Source organism: Electrophorus electricus, chromosome 13, assembly GCF_013358815.1.
Source record: "Electrophorus electricus isolate fEleEle1 chromosome 13, fEleEle1.pri, whole genome shotgun sequence".
NCBI classification, from domain to species: Eukaryota; Metazoa; Chordata; class Actinopteri; order Gymnotiformes; family Gymnotidae; genus Electrophorus; species Electrophorus electricus.
In genome coordinates this window covers 2,032,598-2,060,424 of record NC_049547.1, presented here as the reverse complement: position 1 = coordinate 2,060,424, position 27,827 = coordinate 2,032,598, and the positions used below count along the sequence as shown (strand labels likewise).

Genomic DNA, 27,827 nt, shown 5'->3' with positions numbered 1-27,827 from the left:
TTTACCTTAAAGTGTGTTTGCATATTTGGGAACTGAGACATTTAAAGGTGCAATCTACAATAATGAGTGTGAGAATAAACCATGAACTTTCATGCAATATTGGCCTTAGAAAAAGCCCAATTAGTTTTAAGTTTAGTTGATCCCCAACACACACACACACACACACACACACACACACACACACACACACACACACACACACACACACACACACACACACACACACATCAAAATGCTACAATATAAACATTTAAGTAAAGAAAAATGTTTTATCTAAAAGAAATCACAGAGTGTAGATCTGATTGATTTGCAACTTACAAAACATGTTATATTGTGTGTTTGGTATGAATATATGCAGGTGCACGATGGCTGGGCAAAGTCTACTTTATAGTTAACATTTCTAAGTACACATTCAAGTGGATGTCAAGAGAACATTAATGAGTTGGATTTTTTTTTTCCATTTCAATGCACAATATAGGCAACAGCACAATAGATACAGCAGCCGTGTACAAGGCTGGCATTCCCTCACCACCGCACGCGGCTGAGAAACAAGCGTTGTGCGGGTCATGCGACAAGACGTGTCTGTGACGCAAGACCTGTTCTAATTGTTTTAAACTTTTTTTTTTAGGGGAAACTGCACTCATTACGTGTCTATGCACGCTCAAATGGTTTAAGCTCAATTCTCTTTAGATTTGCAGACTGATTAAAGTTGGATGTGTTCCACCAAAACAGAAGGGGGAAATAATCCAGTAAATAACGATGGAGGCTGATTTTTTAAAATTGTTTTTGTGCAAAGGTGCATGTACGTTTTTGGTATACACTTGCTGAATTGAAAAGATGTTTTGCTTTTGAAAGTGGACCCCCTACTGGTAGGGAGAAAAGAACACAGGGAATCTTTATTCCTTCCAAACTGCTCTCTGTGGAAATACCACAGTTCCTCTCAAACACAAAGCTCAGAAGCCACAGCATTACATCCACGTCTCTACGGCCCAAACAAGGTCTGCAGGTGAGAAGGGAAGTGAGTGAAAACTGCGCACAATCAACATTGCCATTAGTTTCAGCGGCATCTGCAGACAAGAAAAACCTTTTACTGTAGAAACTGTCTAATTTAACAAAAACACTGTTGCCTGCTCCAGTTTAATCTCTTTCACAGATCAAACTGCGCATCATAAAAATAACATGAACAACAATGGATACATACCTAAATGTCCACACTGAGTTTACATACTAAACCGAGAACCTTACTTTTGTTAAAGTGAACATAATTCAAAATAAATTTAGAATTTCACTATATTTTGTTATTTTTATAATCCAAAAACATGGAGAAATTAAACTGGTTTTAGACATATTTCATCTTGGCTACACAACACCAATATTGCAATATGTACTAAGATAGTAACTAAAAAACATGTAAGAATCAACCAAATAAACAAAAAATGAGTACATGATCTAAATGTTCAAAACAAAGATCTCAGCCAAACATGGCACATTCTGCACATCCATGTGATTTCTCAAACTGCAATGAATACAAAAGAAATGCCCTTGATTCAGGTAAACTAGGAAAAGAAACATTTTCAACAGACGTGAGGAATTGTTTCAGAAACGTACTCCCACACTCCTGAGACTTCAACATAGTGTCTGCTCATCAAAAATGCTTGATTTAGTGCTGATAAAGGAGTTGCCCTTTGGAATGCAAACTCTCTTTCCAATAATCAAAAAACGACACTTCAAATCATTCGGCTTTCTTAGTTATAGTGAGATACTTCCAACTTTTTCAGAATTGTAAGAAATGTGAATAAAATTAAAATTAATTCTCGCCAACCAAAACAGGAATGGTTAAGTTACAGGCATTTAACGTCTGCCTTCAAGTGAGATTTTTCAAAAAATTTCTTCTTCCTGTGCAATTTAAAACTAATACAATGACTCCATATATAGTCATAATATAACAATTATTCTTTCTTAATTATCAAGAGTGCGATTAGTATGCCGTTTCACAGAAATTTACAATTCAAAACTCTCCAATTTCATCAAATCATACCTAAAACACTAATTCAAGGAATGCAACAATTTCTAGTGAAAACACACGCAGGCGCGCGAACAAATTGCTGTTTTGTCTTTTGTTGTAAATCTGTCTCCTTTCATAACACCATCAAAAACATTAAATGACACTTGACATGGCAAATTTACCTGGAATTTACTTTTGCATCCTCACCAACCACATCACGACACAAAATAAGGAAATGCATGCAAAGAACATCAAGTGCCATAATGTTTTACTGAAGTCTTATGAAAGTATAAATATTACACTATCAACAATAACTGAATCAAGTTTTGCTCTTAGTTTCAAGCTGGCAGACTTGCACAGTGACATCTCTTAGACCATCACATACGCAGAATTGACACTTACCTTGGAGCAATAGCCATTATCTTTTCAGTTCTAGGGATGACATATAGGGTGGATGTGTGTGTATATATGACCACTGGCAGGTGAATGCATAAAGTCCCTTCTCACAAAAAAAAACAAACAAACAAACAAAACAACAACAAAAAACCCACAACATGCATGGAAAGCTTTGGAAGCCATTTCCTTCACTCGAATGCCAGCAACGCCGTTAGGGCTAGTGTGTTAACTCATCACCGTGTTCTCCACAGTGATTCAAAATAAAACACTAATGAAAGAAGACGAGCATGAAACATTACCACATATCAGTTGATCAATGCTGAATTCTCAATAGTCCACATTACAGTACTGTGAGTTATTAGACAAACAGAAAAAAATATGGAAAGGAATAAGGAATCCATCACCATCATAACAAATATTGTAAAAGATTCACTTCTGATTACAGACATATTATGAATATTTGTTGTTGTTGTTTGTTATTATTATTATTATTATTATTATTATTCATGGCATTCTCACTATTTCTCACTATTTGTTTTTGGGCAGGCTGGGAGAAGGTGTGGCTGAGGTGTGGCCCGTCACTGAGAGGAGGCCTTGGTAGCTATGGAAGCCACGCAGTGCTGCTGGAAGTTGGGGGAGATGGCTGGGTTGCACCCCAGTCTCTGGCACGGGCCCTTTAGACCTCCCTCACCCTCCACGATCCAGGGGCTGCTACTGTCGCACTCCTTCCCCCGCACGCTGCAGCATTCCTGGGAAGGCGTGCAGCTCCGCTCCCCCGAGCCCGGGGCCGTTAGCTGTCCGGAGGCGAGCGGAGCCGACGGCAGGGCGGGGCAGTCGGTTGATGACTGGCCTTGGAGGACACTGGTGATGTGGTTGAGGAGGTCAGTGAAGAACTCTGGAACACCCTCGTACCCTGGAGACGGATGGGGAGAAGAGGCAGTCACTCAGAAGTCTGGAGAGTGCGGAATATAAAGAGCAATTCAGCTGAAGATGGAATACCAGATAAAAACAAAGCCATCAAGAAAAATGTGACTTGGGCCTTCAAAAGACGTGTGCATGTGGAAGTGCACACACCTACATGAAACAAACATAAATAATTGGCCAATTTTGACATTTCAATTGTGCAGATAAAATAGGCCAGGTTTTAATTATGGATTCCCCAGTGACATGTGGACTTGGAGTACATGGTTCACGAAGAACTCAGAACAGCCACTGTGGTCAGATCCGCACTTCATGAACACCATGGACTGAGTTGCGTGTATTTGTAGTGCAGTGGCTCGGCTTGTTCAGGCAGTATGAATGTCTGAACACTGGGGCTAGCGTCCAGGCACACCCTGTACAGCGCTGGGACGGACACCTGACAGGGCTCAAGCTAAATGCTGTGACGCAGCCTAAATTACAGGACGTGCTCAGATCCTGGCCCAGAGATATGGACAGTTCTCTGATGACATCATCACTGGGTGACTGGGAAACACCTTTAACACATCAGGAGTATTCCAAAACTATTACAAAACACCAACATTCCAAATTATCTTAAACACCAGGAGTGCCTAAGATTCGCTGCCAGAGTTAGGCTCGCATTATCCCTGCGAATAAAAATGCTACACAGCAAGGCAGTGTTTAAAATACACTACTACTCGCCAATCCTGCACCTGAAAATCGACGTGAATGTGAAAAGCACAAACCAGGGAATGCATTGATGTCGATCACCGCATGTTGGCCCGTCTGGTTGTTGATGATGATGTCGATGCCGAAGAGTGAAACCCCCAAAGCCTGACGCAGAGATCTACACAGCTTCCTGATGACGTCATCACTAGGTGGCTGGGAAACGCCCTCTACGTTATCTCGCTACGTAAAAACAGAAGCAGGAAGGGATATTTCGAATCGCCTACACACAAACCTTACACTTTAAAAATTGTGTTATTTCCTCAGTAATTTAGTAACTCTAAATAACCACAATCTACTTTATTTGTTTTCTACTTTCTTGTTTTAAGTGCAGTTTCTCTGGGACTTACAGAGGTAAGGTCTGACGATGATTCTGGCTTGGACACATTATGGCTGTTGAAGAAAATAGCTTTTCTCTCTGAGAGAAGACAGACATGGCTGAATTAGTGGATGCTCAAAGAAAGCCTCTTTCCCTGAATGTCAGGTGTGAGTGGGAGTGTAAGTTTGCAGAAAGACCACAAGGTGGCAGCAGAGGCTAACAGCTGAGGGCGACAGGATCGCGTGGGTGGGCACACACAGAGACAGGATAGGCGGCCTTGCCAAGAGGATGCTGGTATTTGCAAGCATACAGACACTAGAACGATGGAAGGTCGATTAGAAAGTATAACAACATGCATACAGATTTAAGAAAGGCTTTGTATTAAGACTGGAAACATGGACATGTCCTTGCTCATAACCATCTGAATTCAACTTTTGCTGCCTACTCTATGGCACAGTGATGAAGCAGAGACACACACACACACACACACACACACACACACACACACACACACACACCTTTTCATGTTTAGTTTTTATGTTGAAAACACTTTCATTGCTCAAGAAAAAGAACAAATTATTAGCTTTAATACATTTACAACATTTGGCAGGCGCGCTTATCCAGAGCGACATCCAAAAGTGCCGTACTTTTTCTACAAACACATGTGTGCATCTCTTATCACAGGAAGGCATCACTGAAGCCAAAACTCCCAGCCACTGTTAACTGACCAAATTTATTCTTTACACCTCCTGTGAACAGCAGGAAAGCCGAGTACAATACTTGGCATGCCAAAGAAGCACGGCGCTTTAGAAAGTCAACTCATTTATCTGCTCAGTGGTGTTTTTCTCTTCCTCGTCCCTGAGCTACAGCGTGGCGCGGAACAGTTAGCACCGTGCTGACCTCTAGAAGTCTGCGCAACAGCGACCGCGTCTACTCGTCTGCAGCTGCTTTGCATGATGGCGCGTACAAAAGCATACGCAAATAGACTGTCCTCTGCAGAAGGCAGGTGGCTGATTCCTGAACTCAGGCAAGGCTCGTGTTGACGGAGTAGAAACGAGAGAACACCAGCCACACTTCCATTACTGCTGGGAGACTCAAACAGGAGAACGTCTGGAAATGGTAAAAACAGGCTTGCTAGCCCCAGTTCATGGTGATGTTTGAAATGTACTTGCCAAAATGCCGGTACAGGGCAGTTCTTTGAACTTAACAACTATAGCCTTGCTATTGAGATAATGATGACGACGATGATGATAATAATAATAATAATAATATAGATTTTTTGTATTATACCATTTTCACAGCCTCCTGTCTCAATCCCATGGCTGGTGTACAGTACAAACAACCCAAAAAGCTACAGAAAGCTGGATTGTTCAGTTGAGGGTAAAACACATTCACTAAAACATTTCCCAGATCAGCTTTCAAAAACCTGTCGCCCTACACAGTTCCGGACAGCGGACAATGTACAAAATTTGTGCCTGAAGTGTGATTTTTGTGGTTTGCAAACCTAGACGGCACATCTGAATGCCAGCAGCAGCTAACCAGACTTCTGGCCCTTTTGCACACTTGTGCACCAGCGGTTCCAAAGTGCCGTGTACGAGCAGAACGGCAGACCGCATACCACTGGGCAACGCCGAGGACTCACCGGCTGGGCCTGACGGGAAGTTCTTGAGGGACGGTCTCTCCACCACGGTGTAGGACTCGCCCACCACAAACACCTTGTAGAGCACAGCGTTGTGGTTTATGAAGCTCTGGATCACACACGGGGGCTTGACGCCCTTCAGGTCCTCGGCACTAAAGATGATCGCCATCTGCACAGCGAGAACAGAGGGCCCATACAGCAAAGTACAAGCAGCAGACAAACAAAAATAAAATATTCATTAAGACAAAATAGAATATTCATAAGCTACTGAATATTCAGTATTCAAGCAGAACGTGAACTCCCTCAGCACAGGCCGACCGGCCACGGTCAGGTTTACGTTTGGCCCCCGTGGTAGGAGTCGGTGAGTGAGACCATAAATATTTGGCAACCCGTGGTGAGTGGACACAGATGAGAGAGATACTGAGTAAACTGTGATGCCGTCGTACCTCATGGGAGTTGGTTCCGTGTGCCACCCGCGTTTTACAAACTGAGGGACGAAGAAAGACACTGTGAGCTTCCGAACAATAACAGAAGAGGCAGGAGAAAGTCCAGGAGCCTGACTTCACTACCAAAAACACCAAGATATTCTCCAGCTGCTTGCAGCAACGTCCAAAAGGAGCTTAGTGAGGCAGCCTGAGGCTAAACTGTTCTCCGGAGCGCAGGGAATCCGTCCCACTGCCACATTCTTTCAGCCTTTGCTAGTGAAGGAAACCCCATAACCAACATGCAACTTGGAAAATGGTGACTAAGCCTGCATTAAGGTATAATGGGGTTTTACTTCCTTTGGCTTTTCCCAACAGGAAGAGGAGGGACTTACTGAAGGGGAATGTAAGACCATGCTGGGCGATCTGTTCCAGTGTGTCTGGCCCACACTCACTGTTCAGCACCATGAATGGGGGAGAGCAGATCCTCTCATCTAGAGAGAGAGAGAGAGGGGGGGGGGGGGGGGAAGGGGGGGAGGGAGAGAGAGAGAGAAAAAAGACAGTGGGGTGATAAGAAGACATGAAGCAACAGAGAAAGAAGCAGATGTTGAGAACCTTAAATATTATGTAGCTTAAGTGACGAGCTCTTCAATGTCCTGATATCACACTGATCGTGAGTTTCTGATGTGTGAAGCACATTAATTCTGTGGTACTGTTACACCTGTGGCCCCTTGTCACCCGCCATAACCCAGCAAGCAGCAGCCTGTTCTGAAAAGCTGCTCATTCGCTGGTCTCGTTCGGGTCCCCATCTGCACCGGCCCCACAGAAACAGGGGCCAGGCAGGGGAGGCGGCTGCCCCTTGCATTATGTGCAAGCTGCCCGCTGGCCGCCGGTGAAACTCGAGCCAACAGTCCGAGGCTTTGTCCGACAACGCCGCGCTCTCACTGGCCAGCACGGGCAGAAAAACAGGAATGCGGACATCTGTGAATGAGCGGCAGCCAGGGGTTCGGTCCCAGGAGAAAAACCGCCTTGCCTTTGACGACCTGGGGCCGTCGAAACGTCCGATCGGAGCGCTAGGACGACACAGCACTCTTACGGTGCCAAAGAGCATGAAAGTTTATCAGTGTTTGTTACAGGGCATGGATATCTTCACACACACAAGCTGAGTGTCTTGGGAGCTGGCAGTCTCACAGCAGAGGTGTTGGGTAAGGAGCAGTTTCATCACACCGATATAAGCGCTGCACAGGCTAAACGGCCTGTTAAATATATAAAAAGCTTTAGAATAGATCACCACCAGGAGTCACACAGAAGGAAAGGTGCATAGAATACAAGCCAAAAATATGTGATATCTGGTTTAACAATGAAGCACTTGGTCTCACTACTCGCCGTTTTTACCCAGGCCGTGAACTCGCGATACTTCTAGAATTCTCTAGAACTCTAGAATACCAAGAGTGAAAACCGATAAAGCCGTCCTGAATTAATCCTCTGGATTTGGGGTAAGTGGAAAACTATGCAAATGAGACTTTTGCTCAAAGCATTCCTTCAACCTCCGCTTGTCGAGACTTGCCAGCCTGTTGGAGTTTGGTAAGCCGAGCATGCAACAGCTCTGAGGTCTCGGCATGGCTGTTCTCCGCGGAGTCCCGACGGCGGTGGACCAGCTGTGCACCGCTTCCATGAAGCTCGCTTTGCACAGGGATCCGTATTACAGGGTCCGAGTGGAAAGACGGGCAGCGGAGATTGGAGGGGTCGGGGTCAGCACTAAACCTGACGTTAGCTGGCTAGAGAAGGCAAGCCCACACTTCCTGTTCAGCTGAGCTGGTTGCTACACTTCTAAGTGATGGTATCACCACCCCACCAGAGATCCTGTAGTGTTGAAACCATGAAAGGAGTGCAGTGTTCTTATCAGAGCTCACACATATATCCTCTGCCTCTGTTAAAGGAAGCTTGCATAAAGCCTTTCATTCTAGCCAAGGGCAGCGATAACACACTATTCTTTTAAAGAGGGACACGTTTTGCAAGTACTGGTGGTACTGGCTCTTATAGTCTAGTGTGGGCTTCTTATAATAATGTTGTGTCTTCTGGTAAAGTAACTCAGACACATAACAGATTTACTGGCATTACCCAACAGCCCGGTATTACGTTAAGGACCCAGAACCCTGCTTCTTAAAGGAAATTCAAAACAGCTGTTTAAAAGGTAAAATGTCTAAAATTCCAGCGTTCTACCAACATCGGCACAGCAAAACCACTAAATATATAAAAGTCCTGATGTGTTAGTCAATAAAAGCGATTTAAAGGGTGTCGAACAACCCTAAATACGATAAAACTTCTATTACAAGATTTTGCACATTTGATGACTGTTAAGAGGAGGAGTCTCTGGAAATGGATATTCCATCGTACAACTGGAGGTAAACTGAAGCTATAAATACATGGATGAAAGTAAAGTGAATGAGGGAAGCCACCGCGAGCAGGTCAACGTGCCCTCCTGCTTGGGACTCAAACCGTGAGTGTCCAGGATCAATCTTGGGCTCTGTCTAAACACTTCCAGAGCTGTGCAGACCTGCAGGAGCCAGCGGAGACGTTTATGGGACGTTTGTGGAAGGTTTCCAGCATGTTTGGGAAGGCTGGTTGATGGCGGACGCTCTGGGGGGAGCCCTGAGTCTACTCAAGCCTGCAAAAGTCCAGGCTTGGATGGCCGTCTTAATACAACCTCTGACCTTTAAGGCGCTGAGTGCCTAATATGCACCTAGTCTACTCAGAGGTACATTTTGCTGCACAACGAGGATGAACAAAGCAAAAATGAAAAAAAGGCAAATCTTTTAGCAAGTTACAGGGCGATAAAGTTAAGCGAGAACACTGTATAAGCAAGTGCCAAACCAACGCTATCAAAACGCGCAAGTTACAGGAACGCACCATATAAACAGACCCTCCACAGAGAGAAATCCTGGACAGTATTTTATGCAGAAAATGACACATCGTAAACGCTAGATGCAAAATCATTTATTCATGCCATAAACAAAAATACCTTGTAAATAAACGGATGGAGAATTCAGTTTAGCTTACATTCCACATGCATTACAATGAAACCTAATTATTCAAAGCAAGTAAACTAGCCCGCATGTTCAAAGCTTGAACGGTTAAGCCCCTGAGATGTGAATGAAGGGAACTAGCCAATGGAACTGGCTGCTTCCACTGACACATCCACCACATCCACTACTGGCAGAGATCTCACATGAACACAGAGCATCCCTTAGCTTTAGTTTACATGCTTAGAAACGGCCGATTTATGAATTTTAAATTGCACTTTATTCATTTATAATAATAATTAGTAATAGTACTTTCTTTCTGTGAAATGTGACCTCTATAAATTCATGTGTTCATGCATAGTTCTCTGCTGAACAGAAGCGAGGGATCTGGATGCTGACAACATCCGAGCACGAGGCCTGGCCTTTTAAAGCTTCCCTCCCTCTGCCGTCTGCACAGGCCGCGGGAGCCCGGCACGGGAACGACAAACACAAGAGGAGAAAGCCTTCCAGAAGGCTGAGTGATGCTCCAGAGGTCGGGCAGGGGGCAGGAATGGACGACGTTTAGGCAGAGAGAACAGAGGTGAGATTGAGTCACGTGGAGGTGGACTAAGCTCCCCCACCCCATCCCTCTCTCCTTCTCTCCCTCTCTCTCTCTCCCTCTCTCCATTCCTCCCACACCCTTTCTCCCTCTCTCTTTTTCCCCTCTCTCTGTGGAGTGCCACTAATCACAGCAAAGAGCCTCTCATTGTGACACAGCTGGCGTGACAAGTCCAGCGTGTGTGTGTGTGTGTGTGTGTGTGTGTGTGTGTGTGTGTGTGTGTGTGTGTGTGTGTGTGTGTGTGTGTACGAAGGCAACAAGCACAGGCATTCTCCATTCTGAGGTAATGGTGGATTGTGTTTGTATCTGGTCAAGTCTCAAATGGGCTTCCATGTTTCACCACTAAACACTCCGCCTGTGCAGTCACGCATGCACGCATTTGCACAGGCCCAAACTGACTAGATTTTAAAGAGCAAGACTCCTGACTCTGAAATGCTTGTAATCTGCCCTTAGCTGTATGGTTGTCTCTCAAAGTGGTCTTTAGGTCTTTACAGGGACTGGTGGACTGGGTCCTGTACTACTAGTTTCTCAAACAAACAGCCATCACTGTTAAAAGCAAACTTCCTTATTAATGTACCTTTTATATTTCTCTGTAGTCCAGCAGCCCCTCAGTCTGAAATCACTGATGAATAATGTTTTCAATATTCGTTCCATGACAAGACATTTATTTCCAGGTGCAGATATGAAGACGCTGTTTTACTCTGAGCCACATTAAAAACCTTATTCCACTATTTGCAAATAAATGCCTTTTTCTTTTTTTATGACAAAAGTATTTTGTAACACTTACTTGTGCGGGGCCCCACAGTAACACTGCAGACACTGCAGTCTGTAGCTTGTCTGGTTTGTACCATCAGACAGTTACAACTTATTTCCCTCGACCATTAACCTCCAGGCTATTGTTATCTTACACCGTGGGTCTGTCCCAGCTATGTAAAGGCACACAGAAGCCAATTACGTTATATAATGTATGAATTATGGGGAGGCATAAATGGAAGAGAGCAGAGACTGAAGGGCTTACAGATGATTTGGTTACATAACCATCTGTCATGTCTGGGTGCACCCCAAAAAAAACCAAAACACACACAAAAAAAAGCACACCCTGACAAATATAGACACAAACACCCACACACACCCACACCCACAGCGCAGCGGTCTGTGTAAGAGCAGGGTGTCCTCATTCTGTAAAATGTTTTTGTTGCAAGCCTTTGAGACTCAGACACATGCGTACATGGCTTTGAGTCATGCTCCAGTATAGGTATGGTGACAGCGCTCATATTTAACATCTGCCTCAGCTTTTCTAAATGTTTCCCCATCTTCTGTTTACGGCTCACAAGTGAAGCTTGCATTCATTATTAAAGTTCTGAAAACTCTTTCCAGAACAAATAAACTTCTAAAGATTCAGATTTCATGTCTTATCTCTAAAAAATAGAATAATAATACAATGAAATTATTTATATTACACAACACAGACAGACACACACACACACACATACCTTGCATGCAGCTCTCTATTCGGTGGACAAGCTGATAGGACTTGCATCGGTCCAGCAGCGTTCTGATGGCTGGGAGAGGATCCAGCACGATGGTCTCCGGGTGCGCATCTATGTAGTCCTGCAGGTCCACAGCAAAAGGTCACAGCTCTGACAGGAAGGGACTAGGGGCTGCTGGCGGGCCACAGATCTCCGCTCGGCCCTTACAGAGCCGACGGAACTACAACAGCGCAAACGCAGAATAAAGGTCACGCACAGTCCTCCAGAACTGTCTACGAGCGAGGGTTATACGTTCCTACGTCCAAGACGGTCATCCCAAGCACAGTTTGGACTAGGCACACGTGCACACACACGTGACAGCACTGCACTGCGTCAGGTGTGTGTGTGTCATTCTCCCTTTTACATAACACACTCCCAGTTTCCTCACTTTCTCGCTCACATAATGCTCTCAGATAATTTATACACTACAAACTCTTCTTCTCAGACATCTGACTCGAGTCGTCTTTATCATCCTCCTCATCACATTCTTCTCCTCGGTTTCCTTTCCTGGCTTGCCAGTGGGGTTTGGCTGCACTGCTCAGTTCAAACTGTCTTCACACTTCGTCTAATTCTCTCTTCCTCGCGCCTCAGCACACGTCGCTATCAGACCGGTCCACATGAGCACAATTTAGCACAACCCGTACAAAAGGCCCTTTCGCGCGCGCGCACACTTTTTTCTTGTTGCTGTTCTCCCTAGAGCCACTGCATGTGCACACGTCTGTCTGCCGTGTCAGCAGGGCATCACCGACCAGGGAGGAACATGTGTTTTTGCCAGCACAGATCAAACACAGGAATGTCTTATGTAAGGTATCCCTCCTGCTGCCAAAAAAAAAAAAAAGCCACAAACCCGCGTTCTAATCGCTCAGTGGGGTCAGACTGACCCGTTTTTCAGGACAGAGGTCGGTGTCTGGCCCGGCATGCTATGCCGTAGTCGGGATGGGACGCTGTAGACAATGTGAAAGAGGTTTAAAAACAGCAAGGAATATTCCTGTTAAACGTCAATATAACATCGATACCGACCTGTCTCATAAGACACACTGTCCTTAAGCACACGTGTGATGCTACAGACACCTCTGGATGGGGTGTGTGGTAAAGCCAGACATTCATAGTGTGGCGATTCTGAATGACAACACCTCGTTTGTCCAGCAGAAGAGTCCTACCATCACCTCACACAGCAATATGTGGTTTTATATTTCCTGTTTATTTTAGGAATTGCCCAAGACTTTAATTTAAAAGACGTCTGAGACAGCAGGGCCACAGAAGAGCTGGGCTTTAATTCCAAGCCAAATTTTTTTCCATTTAATTCTGATCTAAGCCAAATTTTCTTTTCCGAATCCAAACTGTGGCTTCCTGCACTAGTAGTTGGGGCCAGTGCCACGCGGTTTCTTCCCCTCTTTTTACGCTTGCCTCAAGTCTGGAGACACATCTTCTGGAACAAGTCTCCACCAAACAGAAGAACCCTGCGCTTCTTTAAAAGATGTCAGATATGCACAGCACACGACAAAGAATGTTCCGGATCTCCGTTCTGAGCGGACGAGTTAGTCACCACACGACCCAGAGTAAACCCAAACACCTTTTCCCGTTGCTAGCCAAAGACTTCCACCATTACCGCTGTGAGCAGCACCACGGCGTCCGGCTCCCACCTGTACGCCCTGCACCAGCAGCTGGGCCTGGCTGTCGTTCTGGTCCGCCTCCAGGATCAGGTCCGTCAGTTTGTGGATGATGACGTCCAGTGGGCCCTGCTCCTCCAGGGCCTGGCTCAGGTCCAGCTGGAGGTGAAGAGGGAGACGTTGTGAGCAGTGGTAGCCGGGCTGCTAACAGGCTAATACCGTGACATGTGGCTATTTGCAAATGGAGTGCATAGTTAAGCATGTTTCCCATTCTATAGTAATCCATGCTGTTTGTATTAGTGTGTTTAGATCTGTTGCTATGTTAGCGAAGCAGATAGCATTGGCATACTGACTGTGCTGTATGTGTAGATGACATGAATACAGGCCACAGGACATTAGATGGTTGAGGCTATAGACAGACGAAGTGCACACTGGTCAATTATGCAGAGTTGCTCAGGAAAATGAATGAATGAATGAATGAATGAATGAATCACTCACTGACTCACACACACACACACCCTCTTGCACACATAAAAGGGATGCAATTTCACTTGCATTCCCCTGAGATTTCAATAGTGGAGTTTAGTCACTCATTGACCAGGAGGTGCTCAGGGAAAATGACATATGGATTTGACACAGTCTGAACAGTAATGCTATGTAAATACAAAAAAATTCCCAAGCTATTAAATCAACTGCTTAGTCAAATGTAAACATGCCTCTAATCAAAAAGCAACATTTTAAGATAAGCTAAAATGGGAAGCATCACTATGATGAGTTTCGGTGACATTAAGGTTTAAACTTTCTTCCTTGTTAAGAACTAAGACAGATTATATGCTTATTATTTGGCTGCACACCAACACATACCAACTGGCAACTGAAAACACTCATGTACAGTCATTTTTGTGACCCCTTTTATAAAACACCACTCTAAGAATCCACATGGGCTCTGTGAAGAGGGTAACAGTGATCCAGCAATAATATTTACAGTTCAGAAACGGTCCCTCCAAAAGAGCCTGCACTGCACTGCTGGAGCTTTGCTGACATGAGAACCAGGTGACTGGGTCTCTGGTGAGCTGTAGCCCCATCGCTTCCATCGGAGGATGGTATCGTACACAACACCTTCGCGCAGAACGCGGGACCTAAACAGGGCTTCTTTTGGCCGCGTGGTACCTGGGGAATATGGATATTGTTCAGCACGTCTCAGCCAAAGGCTGTTTCAAGTGCGCGTGAGTTTTAATTGCGACGTCTTGTCACATGGCCTATAGCCTGGTCGTTACACATGTAGGGGACCTTCCTGCTGCTGCCAGGCCTGCTAGCTCACACTGATGCTTTATTCATCAAGTACACGATACTTGGGGCAACCTGACCCAGCATGGAGACACAGAACACCAACATGCGGCCGTCTGCTTCTCAGGGGAGGCACGTGTGGCTGGGCCACACCTGAGCAGAGCTCCGCAGTGTCCGTCCGTGTTCATTTTTAAACCAGAACAAGCAGAACATAATTGACCCTAAAACTGCACCAATATGCACTGTTTTAGTGCTCTCTCATTCTCCTGGAGTGTTCAGATAGCCCCCATAATGTCAAGCACTGCTCATTAAACAAGTCTCCCAAGTAGAGGCCAGTGTCGCTCATGCGTGAACGAGTCTGTGCTCTTTGATGAGTCATTCCATCCTTCTCAGGGAAAAGGGGCAAAGACGAAGCAATGGCCGCAAAGAGCCCTGAAATGAATTCAGGTAGAAATTAGTCATTCCACTACAGGAGGATCGAGATGACAACATGATTGGGTTTCAAACCCTGATGTCCCGAAACGCAAATCGAGCCGAGCAGCCGTATAAAAACAAGCAAAGCTTTTCTTAATACCAGAACTATGACCACTACGGTAACCTCGGAGCACGTCCGCGCAATCCACAGAGCAAAGCTTCCTCTCACTGCACAGGCTGTTCTGTTCAACAGTCTCAGGAGCGAGAGGTGGTAGGTGCTGAAACCCAAAATAACACTGGCAGAGAGGGAGAGAGAGAGAGGCGAAAACTCCCCTCCGGTGATGATGTCACTGGACTTTCATGTTTTCCTTCATAAAATATTGACAAACTCTGTGCCTGTGTTCATATTTTATGAGGCCATATTATGAATAACAATAATCTTCAGTGTTCGGAGGGCTTGACTATCTACAGACACAGCTTAACAGGACGATGATGTGCGAGTTGTTGGAATCTCAGCTGAGAGCTTGAGAAACCCTAACTGAATAACTTGTGTCCACTGAGAGTGAGTAATGAAAAAACTGTCAGCGCGACCACAAGCGACAGAAACCCTAAACAAAGAGCCACCGACTTCCTGTGGGTTTCCATGAAACGATGAGCTCATCTTTCTACAACAGTGTAGTGAGCAGCAGCTCACAAAGTAGGAAAGAAGAGTCAGTCAATCAGGAAGAAAAGAGTCAGAAAACTAGAAGGAGAGAAGAAGAACGAACAGGGGTAAGATCACACCGACTGTTGGGTCCAGCTGAGTGAATCTGTAGTCAGAACCGAAGTGCTAGGTGGGTCGTGTGGGGTTCTACCACACAAGGCCATGTGGAAAATCAAGTGATATGGGGAAAGAAATATCAAGGATGAGACAATCATGATAGCAAATGGAGCCTAGTGTAATAGCTAGTGTGTTCAGTATTTTTAGTGTGTTCCTCCCATAAAAATAGAAGTTTGTCTGCCCAAGTTGGAGAGGGTAAGTTTTTAAGATATCCACACTGTGCACCCAAAATATCAACACACACACTAACCCCTTTCTCTCCAAGATGAGTCAATTTCCAAAAAAACACACTAACCCCTTCCTCGCCCAGATGAGACAATATAAAAAACACACTAACCCCTTCCTCGCCCAGGTGAGACAATATAAAAAACACACTAACCCCTTCCTCGCCCAGGTGAGACAATATAAAACACACACTAACCCCTTCCTCGCCCAGGTGAGACAATATAAAACACACACTAACCCCTTCCTCGCCCAGCTGAGACAATATAAAACACACACTAACCCCTTCCTCGCCCAGGTGAGACAATATAAAAAACACACTAACCCCTTCCTCGCCCAGGTGAGACAATATAAAACACACACTAACCCCTTCCTCGCCCAGGTGAGACAATATAAAACACACACTAACCCCTTCCTCGCCCAGGTGAGACAATATAAAAAACACACTAACCCCTTCCTCGCCCAGGTGAGACAATATAAAAAAACACACTAACCCCTTCCTCGCCCAGGTGAGACAATATAAAACACACACTAACCCCTTCCTCGCCCAGGTGAGACAATATAAAACACACACTAACCCCTTCCTCGCCCAGGTGAGACAATATAAAAAACACACTAACCCCTTCCTCGCCCAGGTGAGACAATATAAAAAACACACTAACCCCTTCCTCGCCCAGGTGAGACAATATAAAACACACACTAACCCCTTCCTCGCCCAGGTGAGACAATATAAAAAACACACTAACCCCTTCCTCGCCCAGGTGAGACAATATAAAAAACACACTAACCCCTTCCTCGCCCAGGTGAGACAATATAAAAAACACACTAACCCCTTCCTCGCCCAGGTGAGACAATATAAAAAACACACTAACCCCTTCCTCGCCCAGGTGAGACAATATAAAAAACACACTAACCCCTTCCTCGCCCAGGTGAGACAATATAAAAAACACACTAACCCCTTCCTCGCCCAGGTGAGACAATATAAAAAACACACTAACCCCTTCCTCGCCCAGGTGAGACAATATAAAACACACACACCTGGTAGAGGGAAGGGGTTGTAAGTAAATGTCCAAAAAAATATGCCACCCCTTCCTCTACCAAGGGAGTAAATGTCCAAAAAACACACTTAGCAACAGCAGAAATGACAGTGATTAAGACTTATATAGGGCAATCCTTGTTATGCTGTGCAAAATTTAAAGACTCTGATCTTTCTCTGTTTTCCATGGCTGAGATTAGATGGCTCCAAGCACACAGTCTAGGCCAAGGGTCCAAGGCCAGATGATTGACGGCGCTTATACTGTAGCCCAGCTGGCGAAGAGCTGCGTCTGTGGAGCATCTCAGAGACAGCTGTGGTCAAACCTACACAATGACATCTAGATCTGCGAAATGTCTGGCATTTAACCCTTTTTTTTTGAGGGCATTTCAATATTCATCCACGGAACAATATTTTGGCTTCCAGCAAAGTAAAGCTGGATACCACGAGTGCTGTTGGAAAGAGGAGCAAAAACTATTTCACAGATCCGGGTGCACATTTAACGCATCCCTTTGCTATTGGAAAAGTATGTAGATGCTTTGTAAATGCATTCTTACCTGAACCACGTCGATCCCTCTTTTCCTAAAAGAGAAAAGATAAACATTACTACACACGCACGCCTTGTTATCCTCATATGCTGCAACTTATTCTAGAGGTTTTTACCATTTTGAAATATTGTGACTATTAGTACACCATCCAAATTTAGACCTTAACCAAGTTCACCATAATGATAATCTACAGTCTCATTCAGTGGCGTGTCACCAAATCAACGAGTACACAATAAGAAATGAAGAGATGGCTCTATCTTTTAGCTCAAGGCTATGCTTAACGTGTATCTGGACATTTTGGCACCAGTTTCTTTGAAACCCACTACATATAAATGACAAACTATGGCACTGTCAGAGCATAACACCTTTGGCACAAGCCAGTTGGTGACATTTCTGCCCCACTAAATCTGTCCTGGTTAACTGCAAGCGCTATTAATATAAAATGGAAGCGTCTAGAAGTAAAAACAGCTCGACCCCGAAGCAGTAGACAATGCAAACTGGTAGAGTGGAGCTGGTGAGTGCTGAAGCACGTTTAAAAAACTACCTCAGGAAGCAACATCAGCACAAGAACTGCACGCTGCATGTCAGCCCGAGACCGCTGCGTAATGCCACACATCAGCTGGACTGGACCCTGGACTGATAAATCACGCTTCAGTATGTGGAAGTCTGACTGACACCTCTGAGTTTTGAGAATGCCAGGAGAATGCTACTCAATACGTAGTGCCAACAGTAATGTTTGGTGGGGATCATGGATCATGGATAAAGGGTTCGGACTACTCCGCTCAGTCCCTGTGAAGAGTAACGCTACGCTACAGCATGCAAAGACATTTCACATGCAACTACATGCTTGCAGCTTTACGGCAACAGTCTGGGAAGGTCTTTTCCTGTTCCAGCATGTCTGTTTCCCTGTGCACAAAGCAGGGTCCATAAAGACATGGTTTAATGGGTTTGTGGTTCCCTTTTGGAACTCTGGTAGTCTACACAGAGCCCCGACCGCAAACCCAATCCAGTGCCTTTGGATTTTGGAATGGGATGTCCAGCACGCTCATACAGGTGTGAAGGTCAGGTGTACACATACCTTTGCACATGGTTTATATAGGATATGGTATACATGTGATCTATAAAATCCAATAACATTAGAATTCCAGCGTTATTGGAATTCTCCAGCTTTACAGGAATTCCTGCTAATAAAGCACCAGTAATGTCACTTTAACTGTTATATAAGAAACCATATTCAGGAATGCGATATGGTCTTGTACCGCTGGGCACAAACGGGTGCTAACAATTTGCTTCATGAATACGGGGCCTTGTCTGACCAGAACACTGCACATGGAAGCCATCAAGCAGTTGGCTTATCTGTCTCAGAATAAGGTTAACTGATACAAATAAACCTACGCGCCTGCGTTATGACCACACAAAACAACAACCAATATTAACAGGTAGGGAAATTTATAGCTCATAATTCAAATTCTGATTTATTTGTCTTGTGCTTTATACAAAAGGTGTGAGCAAGCAGCTTTAGAGAAATGAGCTTTACAAAGAACCCAGGCTGAGCCTCGTATGACCAAACCGAAGGAAAAACCAATGCACTAGAGGAAGAACCCTTGAGAGGAACCATGACTCGATCTCGTTCTCTTCAAAAGCTGGTCAACACTGGGTGGCAAACTAACAGCACAAACTGTTGGGTGACAATTTTATTAATCGGTCAGACCTGAACACAAATGGCAACAGGGGTTAGCTAGTGGGGACACCGGCTGGACACTCCGTGGTTTCATCTGGCTTACACGTTATCTTTTTGTTACTGGCATTAAGCACAGAAAACAAAGGTCTAACCATGAATGCAGATCTCAATTCATCAAAACCCGGCATCCACCTGACATGACAGAACCACTGCAGACACAAAGTAGGGTACCGAACGTCGGCCGCCAACTGCACACGTCTCGCGTGTCTGACAGCAGATTTCATAGAGCATGTAAGAGAGGAACGTTTTGAGGACCGTGTGCAACCATCAGATAACAAAATGTGCCCGCACATTTTTTTTTTTTTAAATAGTGTTCAGAATTTATAAATCTGATTTCTGGCGAGTGTGGTAGTGCATTCCTGTCCAAACATGTTCCTGGGTCATTTTTCACTCAAGGCTTGCTTTAGTGAAGAAGGAAAAAAAAGATTTTTAATAAAAATTATATCACTACCAAAGAATTCCAAAGCGAATCCCTTGGCTCTCACGATAACTCTTCAGATTCATTCTCCATCAGATATAAAGTCCAAGTATTGCTTCTTGCTAGCGGCAGGCTAAGGCCTCTAGGAATGAACGGGAGAGTTGAGAAGGCTTCCTCCATGTGGTACTGTTTGTACGGTGTAGCCTCAGCCATTTTTCTAACATTTTCCCTCTGATGAAAAAGTGCTGTAGCTACACTGGAACCTAACAAATCGACTCAAAATAAATTTCACTGGCAACATTTTTTAAATGAGCTACTACTCATGCCATGATTTTTTATTTTATTTATTTTTGCTGCACCACAAATGTCTACATTCAAACATTTTTAACTGATCATTTTTCCAATGTAAAAACTATAAATAAGGAAGGAATGTGTTGCCTAGCAACAAAACAGCAAGGAAAGGAACCTTTACTAGATATGGGAAAGGAGATAACCCAAGGCACGCACATGTTATCAGCACATTTAAGGACACTATTAAGGTCAAAAACAAAAAACACACACGCACGCACGCACGCGCGCGCACCCTGCTTGTCTCCACCGTATTCAGGCCCTTCTACAAACGTTACTGCAGAGGACGAACCGAGGTCGGCTTCACCAACACCACCACCCTTCCTGACAGCCACATGCGACACTGTGCCATGCAGCCCAAAGCACTGCCAAGACATCTCCGCCTGGGCAGACTCCAGGCAGCTGATCCTGGGCCACAACTTCAGAGTAAGTATGTGGTTTTCCGGATCCTCCACTGACAAAGCAGACCAAAAGAAAGACATCAAAAAGGTACATTTCCTGTCTGTGTGCGCACCTAAGACATTTTAACCCAACTAGGGGCCATGTGTCTCAAAAGGTTTCAGGTGTGTCTGAAATCAGAGGCTGTATGGACAATGTGACATGCCAAAACTCAACATCAGCTTGCAAGCATTAGCGCTCTTCTCACTCCGAGCAGGGTGGGGCAGGGCAGAAAGACAGACCCTAGGCTAAAAAAACAAGACCATGGCAGAACAGCGCCTTCACACTGCACGGGTCCGCACCAATTTCACTCAATGACTGAACGGGTATTTCGATACGGATCAGCACTGAAGGCACCGCTGTAGATCAGATGTGGACCGACAAAAAAATGATTCTTTTTTTTTTTTTTAAATACACATGCTTATTCCCAAGTTGTGGCCGAAATTCAGCTGACCCAAGTCTGGGCAAGAGGAGATCTTTGGTCAAAAGGTCCGACTTTCAAATTAGGAGACATGGTTCACATGCTTGGAGATCTCATTCAGGTGCAGCCCAGTCAACTGTCTCTCTATGTCACTCCACTGCTGGCCAAGGTGACGTGCCAGAGAGATACGAAGGACGCTGCTCAGATACAGTTATTTTCCTTCAGCATGTGGAAAGAGACGTAAACATGAGAAATGTGTGCGCTGTTGAAAGCTGGATGTTCTTGTTTGGTCTACGATACAAGCGAGGACACATTAACAAAGTGCCAGCGCCAGCACGAGCGCGTCATGTGGCCAGCGTGCACACAAAGCTCCAGACTTCCTCACTACGACATCCAGGTCCAACGCACCTGCTTAAAAAACCAAAAACTAAACGTTTACCCAACAGCCAGAAGAATGTTTACTAGTTCAAAACAAACATTCAGGCCTACTAGCCCATTTTGCTTCAGCTCAATCGTGGTGACATGGCTTTTCTAAACGAAACGAGTTTCTCTTGCCAATTTGAAACACAATCCAGGCATCTGACCGATATCCCAGTAAGTATTGCATTTCACCCAGTCACGCAGGAATAACGCGCACACCACTGGAGTTCCCTCTGGGCTCGAGGCCACACCTTTCGCGATGGAACGGGCTGGCATGCTGTGGAGTGTAGCCTACTGATCTACACCCCGCCGAGCTCATCGGTTTAACGTCTAATGGTCACGATTAATGCAAGCCTGCTCCTTTCCCAGCGCACACGGCATTTTTGGAAAGCCCCTCGCGCTGCTGTCTGCTGACGTGTTGCCACTCCACTCTGAAATGGAGAGTAATGAGTCATTTGTGATTATTATCAGATACAGAGCGTGTCACAGGGATGCGTGCTGCATTCACACCTGTCAGCTTCTTAAGTGTGGACTGCACTGCAAAACAGTACGAAAAACGCGTTCCATTGATGAAAAGCAACGTGGTCGCTGTTGGATTTTAACGCGTGCGAACTGGATGTCATACAGGCATACCTGTATTTTTGTTTTTAGCTGTGGAAAACAGCATGCACACCTATTAGGAAATCAATGGCAAATGCGCCCCGACTTTCAACTGGTTTGCCTATGCATAGGGGTGGGGGTGAGCACGAGCTCAATATTGCAAGCGAAATTTGATCCTCGGCCGAATCAGGTTAGTTAATTGCTGAATGACTACTGATTGCCATTCTAACACAATAAGCATGGACCAGTTTGGTACGCGTGACGCGGGCAGGGAGGAGCTAGACGCGCGTGCTAGAATGTAGCGTCGTAAATACAAACAAAGGAGCGCAAGGGCGAGCTGATTAGAAAAGGAAAAAGAGAGAGAGAGAGGGAGAGAGAGAGAGAGAGAAGGAGGGAGGGAGAGAGAGGGAGGGAGGGAGGGCGGCAGCAACGGCAGGAGACGCGGTGGGGTAACGGTTCAACTCGACAAGTGTTCATGTGGGCTTGAAATAGAGGAAGAAAGAAGAGGGCAATAACAGCATTGGTGCAGCAGATGACTGGGAGCAGGGCAGGTGTGTGTGAAAGAGAGAGTGTGTGTGTGTGTGTGTGAGAGAGAGAGAGAGAGAGAGAGAGTGTGAGAGAGAGTGTGTGTGAGAGAGAGAGAGAGTGTGTGTGTGAGTGATGGTGGGTGCGTCCCTTGGGCGAGGTGCCTGGCACACCGCCAATATGCCAGATATTAGTGACTAGATTAATAAACAGCATTTTCACAAAACAAGTCTCAGAGATCAATTCAGAGGTCTACTCTCAGAGATCAATTCAAACCAAAAAATATTTAAATTACTGGATTACCATACAACTAAAACAGCTGTCTTTCATAATTAGGGTTCGACGCTGCATTGCGAGAAAAACATTTTTATTTTATTCCAAGGGAATAAAACAAATGCACTGGGTCCAGACAGTGACGTTACTTCCCAACTTGCCCACCGTACAGTCAAGCAACTGAACACAAGACCCCACGTACTCGCTGGGAGTTTACGTCTTGCTTCATCAGGGATTCCAGGCATACCCCGACCAGAGCAACAGCTGTGTAGGACAGCAGCAGCATACGTGCGCACACGCATATTCACGGTTACCACAAAACACACATTGCACGACTCTTGTGTCGTTTCGTTACCATGCTTTGCTGGTTGCCTGGCTACAAGCAAACTGCCAAAAACAGTCACTGGGCTGGGCTATGTTTTACAGTTCAGTATGTGCGGTGTGAGAGCATACAGGAAGAAAGGAAAGAAGAAAACGATAGAACGATAGAATGTAAGAAAGAAAAAGAGCAACAGAGAGGGAGAGAGCGAGGAAGAAAGGAAGAGAGGAAACATTCAGGGTCAGTCCACCACAGCCTGAACGTCAACCTAATGTGTCAGCAGAGATTAGAAGCGTCTTCACGTGAAGGCCTCAGGACAGAGTGGAGTTTAAACACAAGAAGTGAAGGAATACTTTCAGCTTTCAGCCTTTTCAGCTTCATTTGCTTGGAACAAACTCTGTTCTTTGTAGATAATACTAAAGTGACCTCAACAAGAAAGATTCAACAGTTAGGACTGGCCACTGGGTTAAAAGCCCTGACTAAATCTGGGGGTGTTTTTGTCCTTAGTTTGAAGGCAATGCCAAATAATATTGCAGATAAGAATTTTGCTGGCCCACTGGGTGATATTCCTGGGTAAAGCACTGCTAAGGCCACCATAGATGAAGATGATGATGGATGATGATAACTACAGTGATACTATTCTAAATCTGAGGCCTTATTATAAATAGAGATGAAAGTAAATTTCTTGGGCACCCATAGACACGGGTGTCCTAACTCACCGTGCCTGCAGAGCGTTAAAGCGGTTTGGTCAGGGACATTATGAGGAGATTGTCGCTTTATCCCCCAAAACAGTTTTAACCTGAGCTAGGAAAAATCGCAGAGCTTTGTGAGCCACCCACAGACACAGTGAAACCGGCAGCATCAGACAGACATCCACACAGACTACAGGGTCTTCTGAATACCAAATCCAACAGTTCTGTTATGAACAGCTTACGACAAACGTAACTACAAAGTACAGAAGAACTACAGAGGTAAGCCGTTCTAACCATTAACAGCTGGTTTTAATAGGTCCACAACAACTGTTGCTTAGTCATGTTGATGGGTAACTACATCATGGCACAGAAAACAGACAGAAATATTTCAAAAGACGGCTACTTCTGTGAAAAGGGGCTATGAGTGAAGCCGCCTAAAGCACAGGAGCCTTTACGCCGACGTCTTTCTAGAGATTCAGCCATAAATACGCTGTAACTATGGGAGACAGGAGCTGATGAAGGAAACAAGCTGGCGGTCATCTGGTGACGTTGGCCTCCTGAGTCGCTGAAAACCCACGGCAGGAACGCTCAGTTTAAAACCAAGAGGTCGTTCCACTACTGGCTACCGGCTCTGATCTCCGCCGCTCCGTCTGGAAGTGTGATGGGAGCGACGTGCCTCTGCCCGTCCTTTATAAGCCGTTTATTCTTTAAGCGCTTGCTGGGGTTTCAGCAGGTCTTTAGGACAAGGAATAGTGATCCATGGTTAAAAGAAATGTTTTGAGACATGTCTGGCTACTGAAAGATGCACAACCAATAATGATTAACAGAATGCACTGGGTTGACTTTTTCAAATTTCAATATGGACTCTAAAAGCCATAAAAATAGCTAAAAGAAAAGGGGAAATGCATGTTCCGCTGTGAACTACTTTTTTCCACTCTACTCATATACCTCATTTCACTTCATTCTTTGGATAAACCCAAAACGATTACAAGGACAGAAGCAGCAAAGATGTGGTTAACCAAGAGCCCACTATTCTGCACTCTGCCATTTTCCAAGGTGCTCTGATCAGAGCAGGTTAACAGTATAGACACGCACACCGACCCCAACGACGGACATGCGCTCAGCACCCAGCGATCACATGCTTGTCCTTCCTTTTCCTCCTTCTACACACACACACACACACACACACACACACACACACACACACACACACACACACACACACACACACTCACACACACACTCACACACACACTCACACACACACTCACACACACACTCACACACACACACACACACACACACACACACACACACACACACACACTTCTGTTTCTGAGGCAACTAAGGAAACGTGATGCAATGCCACCTCTACAAATTACATAACTCTCTGTTCAGCTGGAGACGGATACAGCGTGGCAAGCGACATGAGAGAAGATGCAACTCACCAACTTGCCTCCAGGCACAAGTTACAGGGGCCTTCCTCACCTCGCCTTCTGCTATTATGGGTTTGCGTGCTCTTTCGTCATGCCAGTGACTGTTGGGTTTTTTTTTGTGTGTGTGTGTGTGTGTCTGTTTGGGTTTCACCGGTCACAGAAATACAACACTTCTGCCTTAAACCTTCTCTCCACCATGCTTTGCTAAGTTCACTTATATTTCGCCATGCTTGGTTCCCTAGCCTCTCCGTGTCCAAATGCTGACTAACGGCTCGGGGTTCCTCTGTGATGAATAAGCCAATGTCTTATTCTGCAGTCACAGAGAACCGAGAGCGAGACGTGACAGCACAGCACCGAGGATCCCAGCACATGGATCAATATGAAATAAGGCGTTCTGTTGGGGACAAAACACAGTGAAGCGGTTACAGGTGCACTTGTTGGCTACAATGACATTTTATGGCCCAACCACAGAGAGTATCTAGGAACTAGAATCATGAATGACTTACGTGACCAAGTTCAAGCAAGGTGTATTTGAAGAATACATTGTTGTTTCAGTTAAGAGACGATAACACCAGCAATAATTACATTAATCAACCAATACATAAAAGACCTGATCTTTACTGCTGCACTAAGTAAATAAAATACCTTCCTAAGCTAACAGCACATACACAGTACCTTTACAATGGAAATTATACTATTTAACAACACAATACATCTAAACCAACACTGTGTATTAGATCTGTAACCCCTTCTAGCTTTCTTCCCTTTACCCCAAACCAGGCTCTCTTTCAGAACAGTTCCCCCATGCGCATTACTGTCCTGTGAAGATGAACTGCATTTTTGCCAAATTAGAGCCGACTGTGGACATTAGGTTAGGACAAGCTGGAATATGACCACGAACTGCTGGGCTGTGTGCATTAATGAAAAGGTTGGCAACATGTCACCTGCCTCGATCTCTACACTGAGACAGTTACTGATGCACTGTATGACCACATCTCATAAGCAAGCCAAGCAACAGGTTAGCAGCCTCAGGTGTGTGACAGGGATAGTCGGGACGTCGTGTGCGTGTCCAGCGCTTACCTGCACAGGTCAGCGAAGGCCAGGAAATTGAGCTTCTTCATCTTCTTCTCGCTGAGCCAGTAGCCCACACGCCGGCCTTTCAGAAACGTCTGCATGGTGCCAACAGCTCGACTCGGCCGACCGACCGACCGGAGCTCTCCGGCAGCGACAGGAAACTTGCTGTTGTGCCGCAGAGCCCGGGGGAGCCAGCACAGGACCGGGGGCGCGTCAAACCTGCTGGGGGGAAACGAAAAAGCCGCCAGTGTCCGAGGGGCCGAGGAGCAGCGGCTCAGTCAGTTAGCCCGGCTAGCATCAACTACGACACAAACACAGCCTTTAAAAACGACAACGGGGCCGACTAAAGACTAACCTCTGCTTTCGGCAGGTTAGGCCAGCGTCTCAAGCGACAGTTTAAAACGCTAAAGTTGGCGTTTTTATCCGAGTAGCTTAATCACACTTCAAGAGAGTAACGAGCGCCCTGGCTTGGTCAGCGTAGTTCCCGCTGCTAGGCAGCGTATATACGCTCACAACAACACCGATGTACAGCGCATGTTGTTTTTGATACTAACAGATCGCAGTCGGTCGGAAATCTACAAAAACAAATAATGGAGTTAGCTGGAGTTGGCCACCCACCCAGCCAGCTAACACATCTCCCACTCCGGCGTCGTTCAGCGGCTGGCTGGCGGGTGAGCTAGGTTAGCTGGTTAGCTTGGGGGCTGTCCAGTCTCCATGTTCCTCTGGGGGAGGAAACGTCGCAAACGGGCGCACGGTGGAGCAGACGGGAGATATGATCGGTCCGGCCGGGCTGAGATGGACAAAAAGACACCGAGACCCTCCCGACGGACGGCTGCGCTCGTTCAGGACGGACTGCCAAAACGCTTTCTCTCCGACCGTGACTTCGAGTGGTTCACACGGCAACACCGCCGCCTACTGGTGGCTGTAGGGATTTGCTTGTATTTGAATAGCCCTGGTTTCTAGGCGGCGCCATTGTACTGTAGGTGAAGATCAAACCAAAACCATTGCTAGTGTGAGAATATGTAGTTATGTTTGTAATCAATAACTATCATAACAAAAATCATAACTATTGTACAATATGCAGTTATGTTTGTAATCTGCGAATTTACATCTAATCCTGTATGTTAAATGTGGAGATATTCATTTGAGGACAAATTATGCAACTTTTTTTTATGCTGACCAAGCCAGGGCGCTCGTTACTCTCTTGAAGTGTGATTAAGCTACTCGGATAAAACGCCAACTTTGTTTCAACTTCCGGTCCTGTGCTGGCTCCCCCGGGCTCTGCGGCACAACAGCAAGTTTCCTGTCGCTGCCGGAGAGCTCCGGTCGGTCGGTCGGCCGAGTCGAGCTGTTGGCACCATGCAGACGTTTCTGAAAGGCCGGCGTGTGGGCTACTGGCTCAGCGAGAAGAAGATGAAGAAGCTCAATTTCCTGGCCTTCGCTGACCTGTGCAGGTAAGCGCTGGACACGCACACGACGGCCCGACTATCCCTGTCACACACCTGAGGCTGCTAACCTGTTGCTTGGCTTGCTTATGAGATGTGGTCACACAGTGCATCAGTAACTGTCTCAGTGTAGAGATCGAGGCAAAT

General features: G+C 45.6%; 1 protein-coding gene across 3 annotated transcripts; it reads right to left on the bottom strand.

Annotated features, from left to right (window-relative positions):
* Positions 1 to 249: 249 nt before the first annotated feature.
* itpk1b (inositol-tetrakisphosphate 1-kinase b) lies at positions 250 to 27,136 on the bottom strand. 3 transcript variants are annotated; one of them, XM_035532564.1, is made up of 11 exons: positions 26,591 to 27,136; positions 26,242 to 26,457; positions 17,540 to 17,564; positions 13,240 to 13,365; positions 11,561 to 11,678; positions 6,842 to 6,940; positions 6,471 to 6,511; positions 6,028 to 6,193; positions 4,417 to 4,484; positions 4,087 to 4,249; positions 250 to 3,314 (listed from the first exon to the last, which is right to left on the bottom strand). In XM_035532564.1, the coding sequence occupies exons 2-11, from the start codon at positions 26,334 to 26,336 to the stop codon at positions 2,980 to 2,982; spliced, it is 1,236 nt and encodes a 411-aa protein (XP_035388457.1). In that variant the 5' UTR covers positions 26,337 to 26,457; positions 26,591 to 27,136; the 3' UTR covers positions 250 to 2,979. The 3 variants fall into 3 exon arrangements, with proteins under 3 accessions (XP_035388457.1, XP_035388456.1, XP_035388458.1); XM_035532563.1 differs by having other exon boundaries at positions 26,242 to 26,454; XM_035532565.1 differs by having other exon boundaries at positions 26,242 to 26,454; positions 26,854 to 27,136.
* Between the last annotated feature and the right edge of the window lie 691 nt (positions 27,137 to 27,827).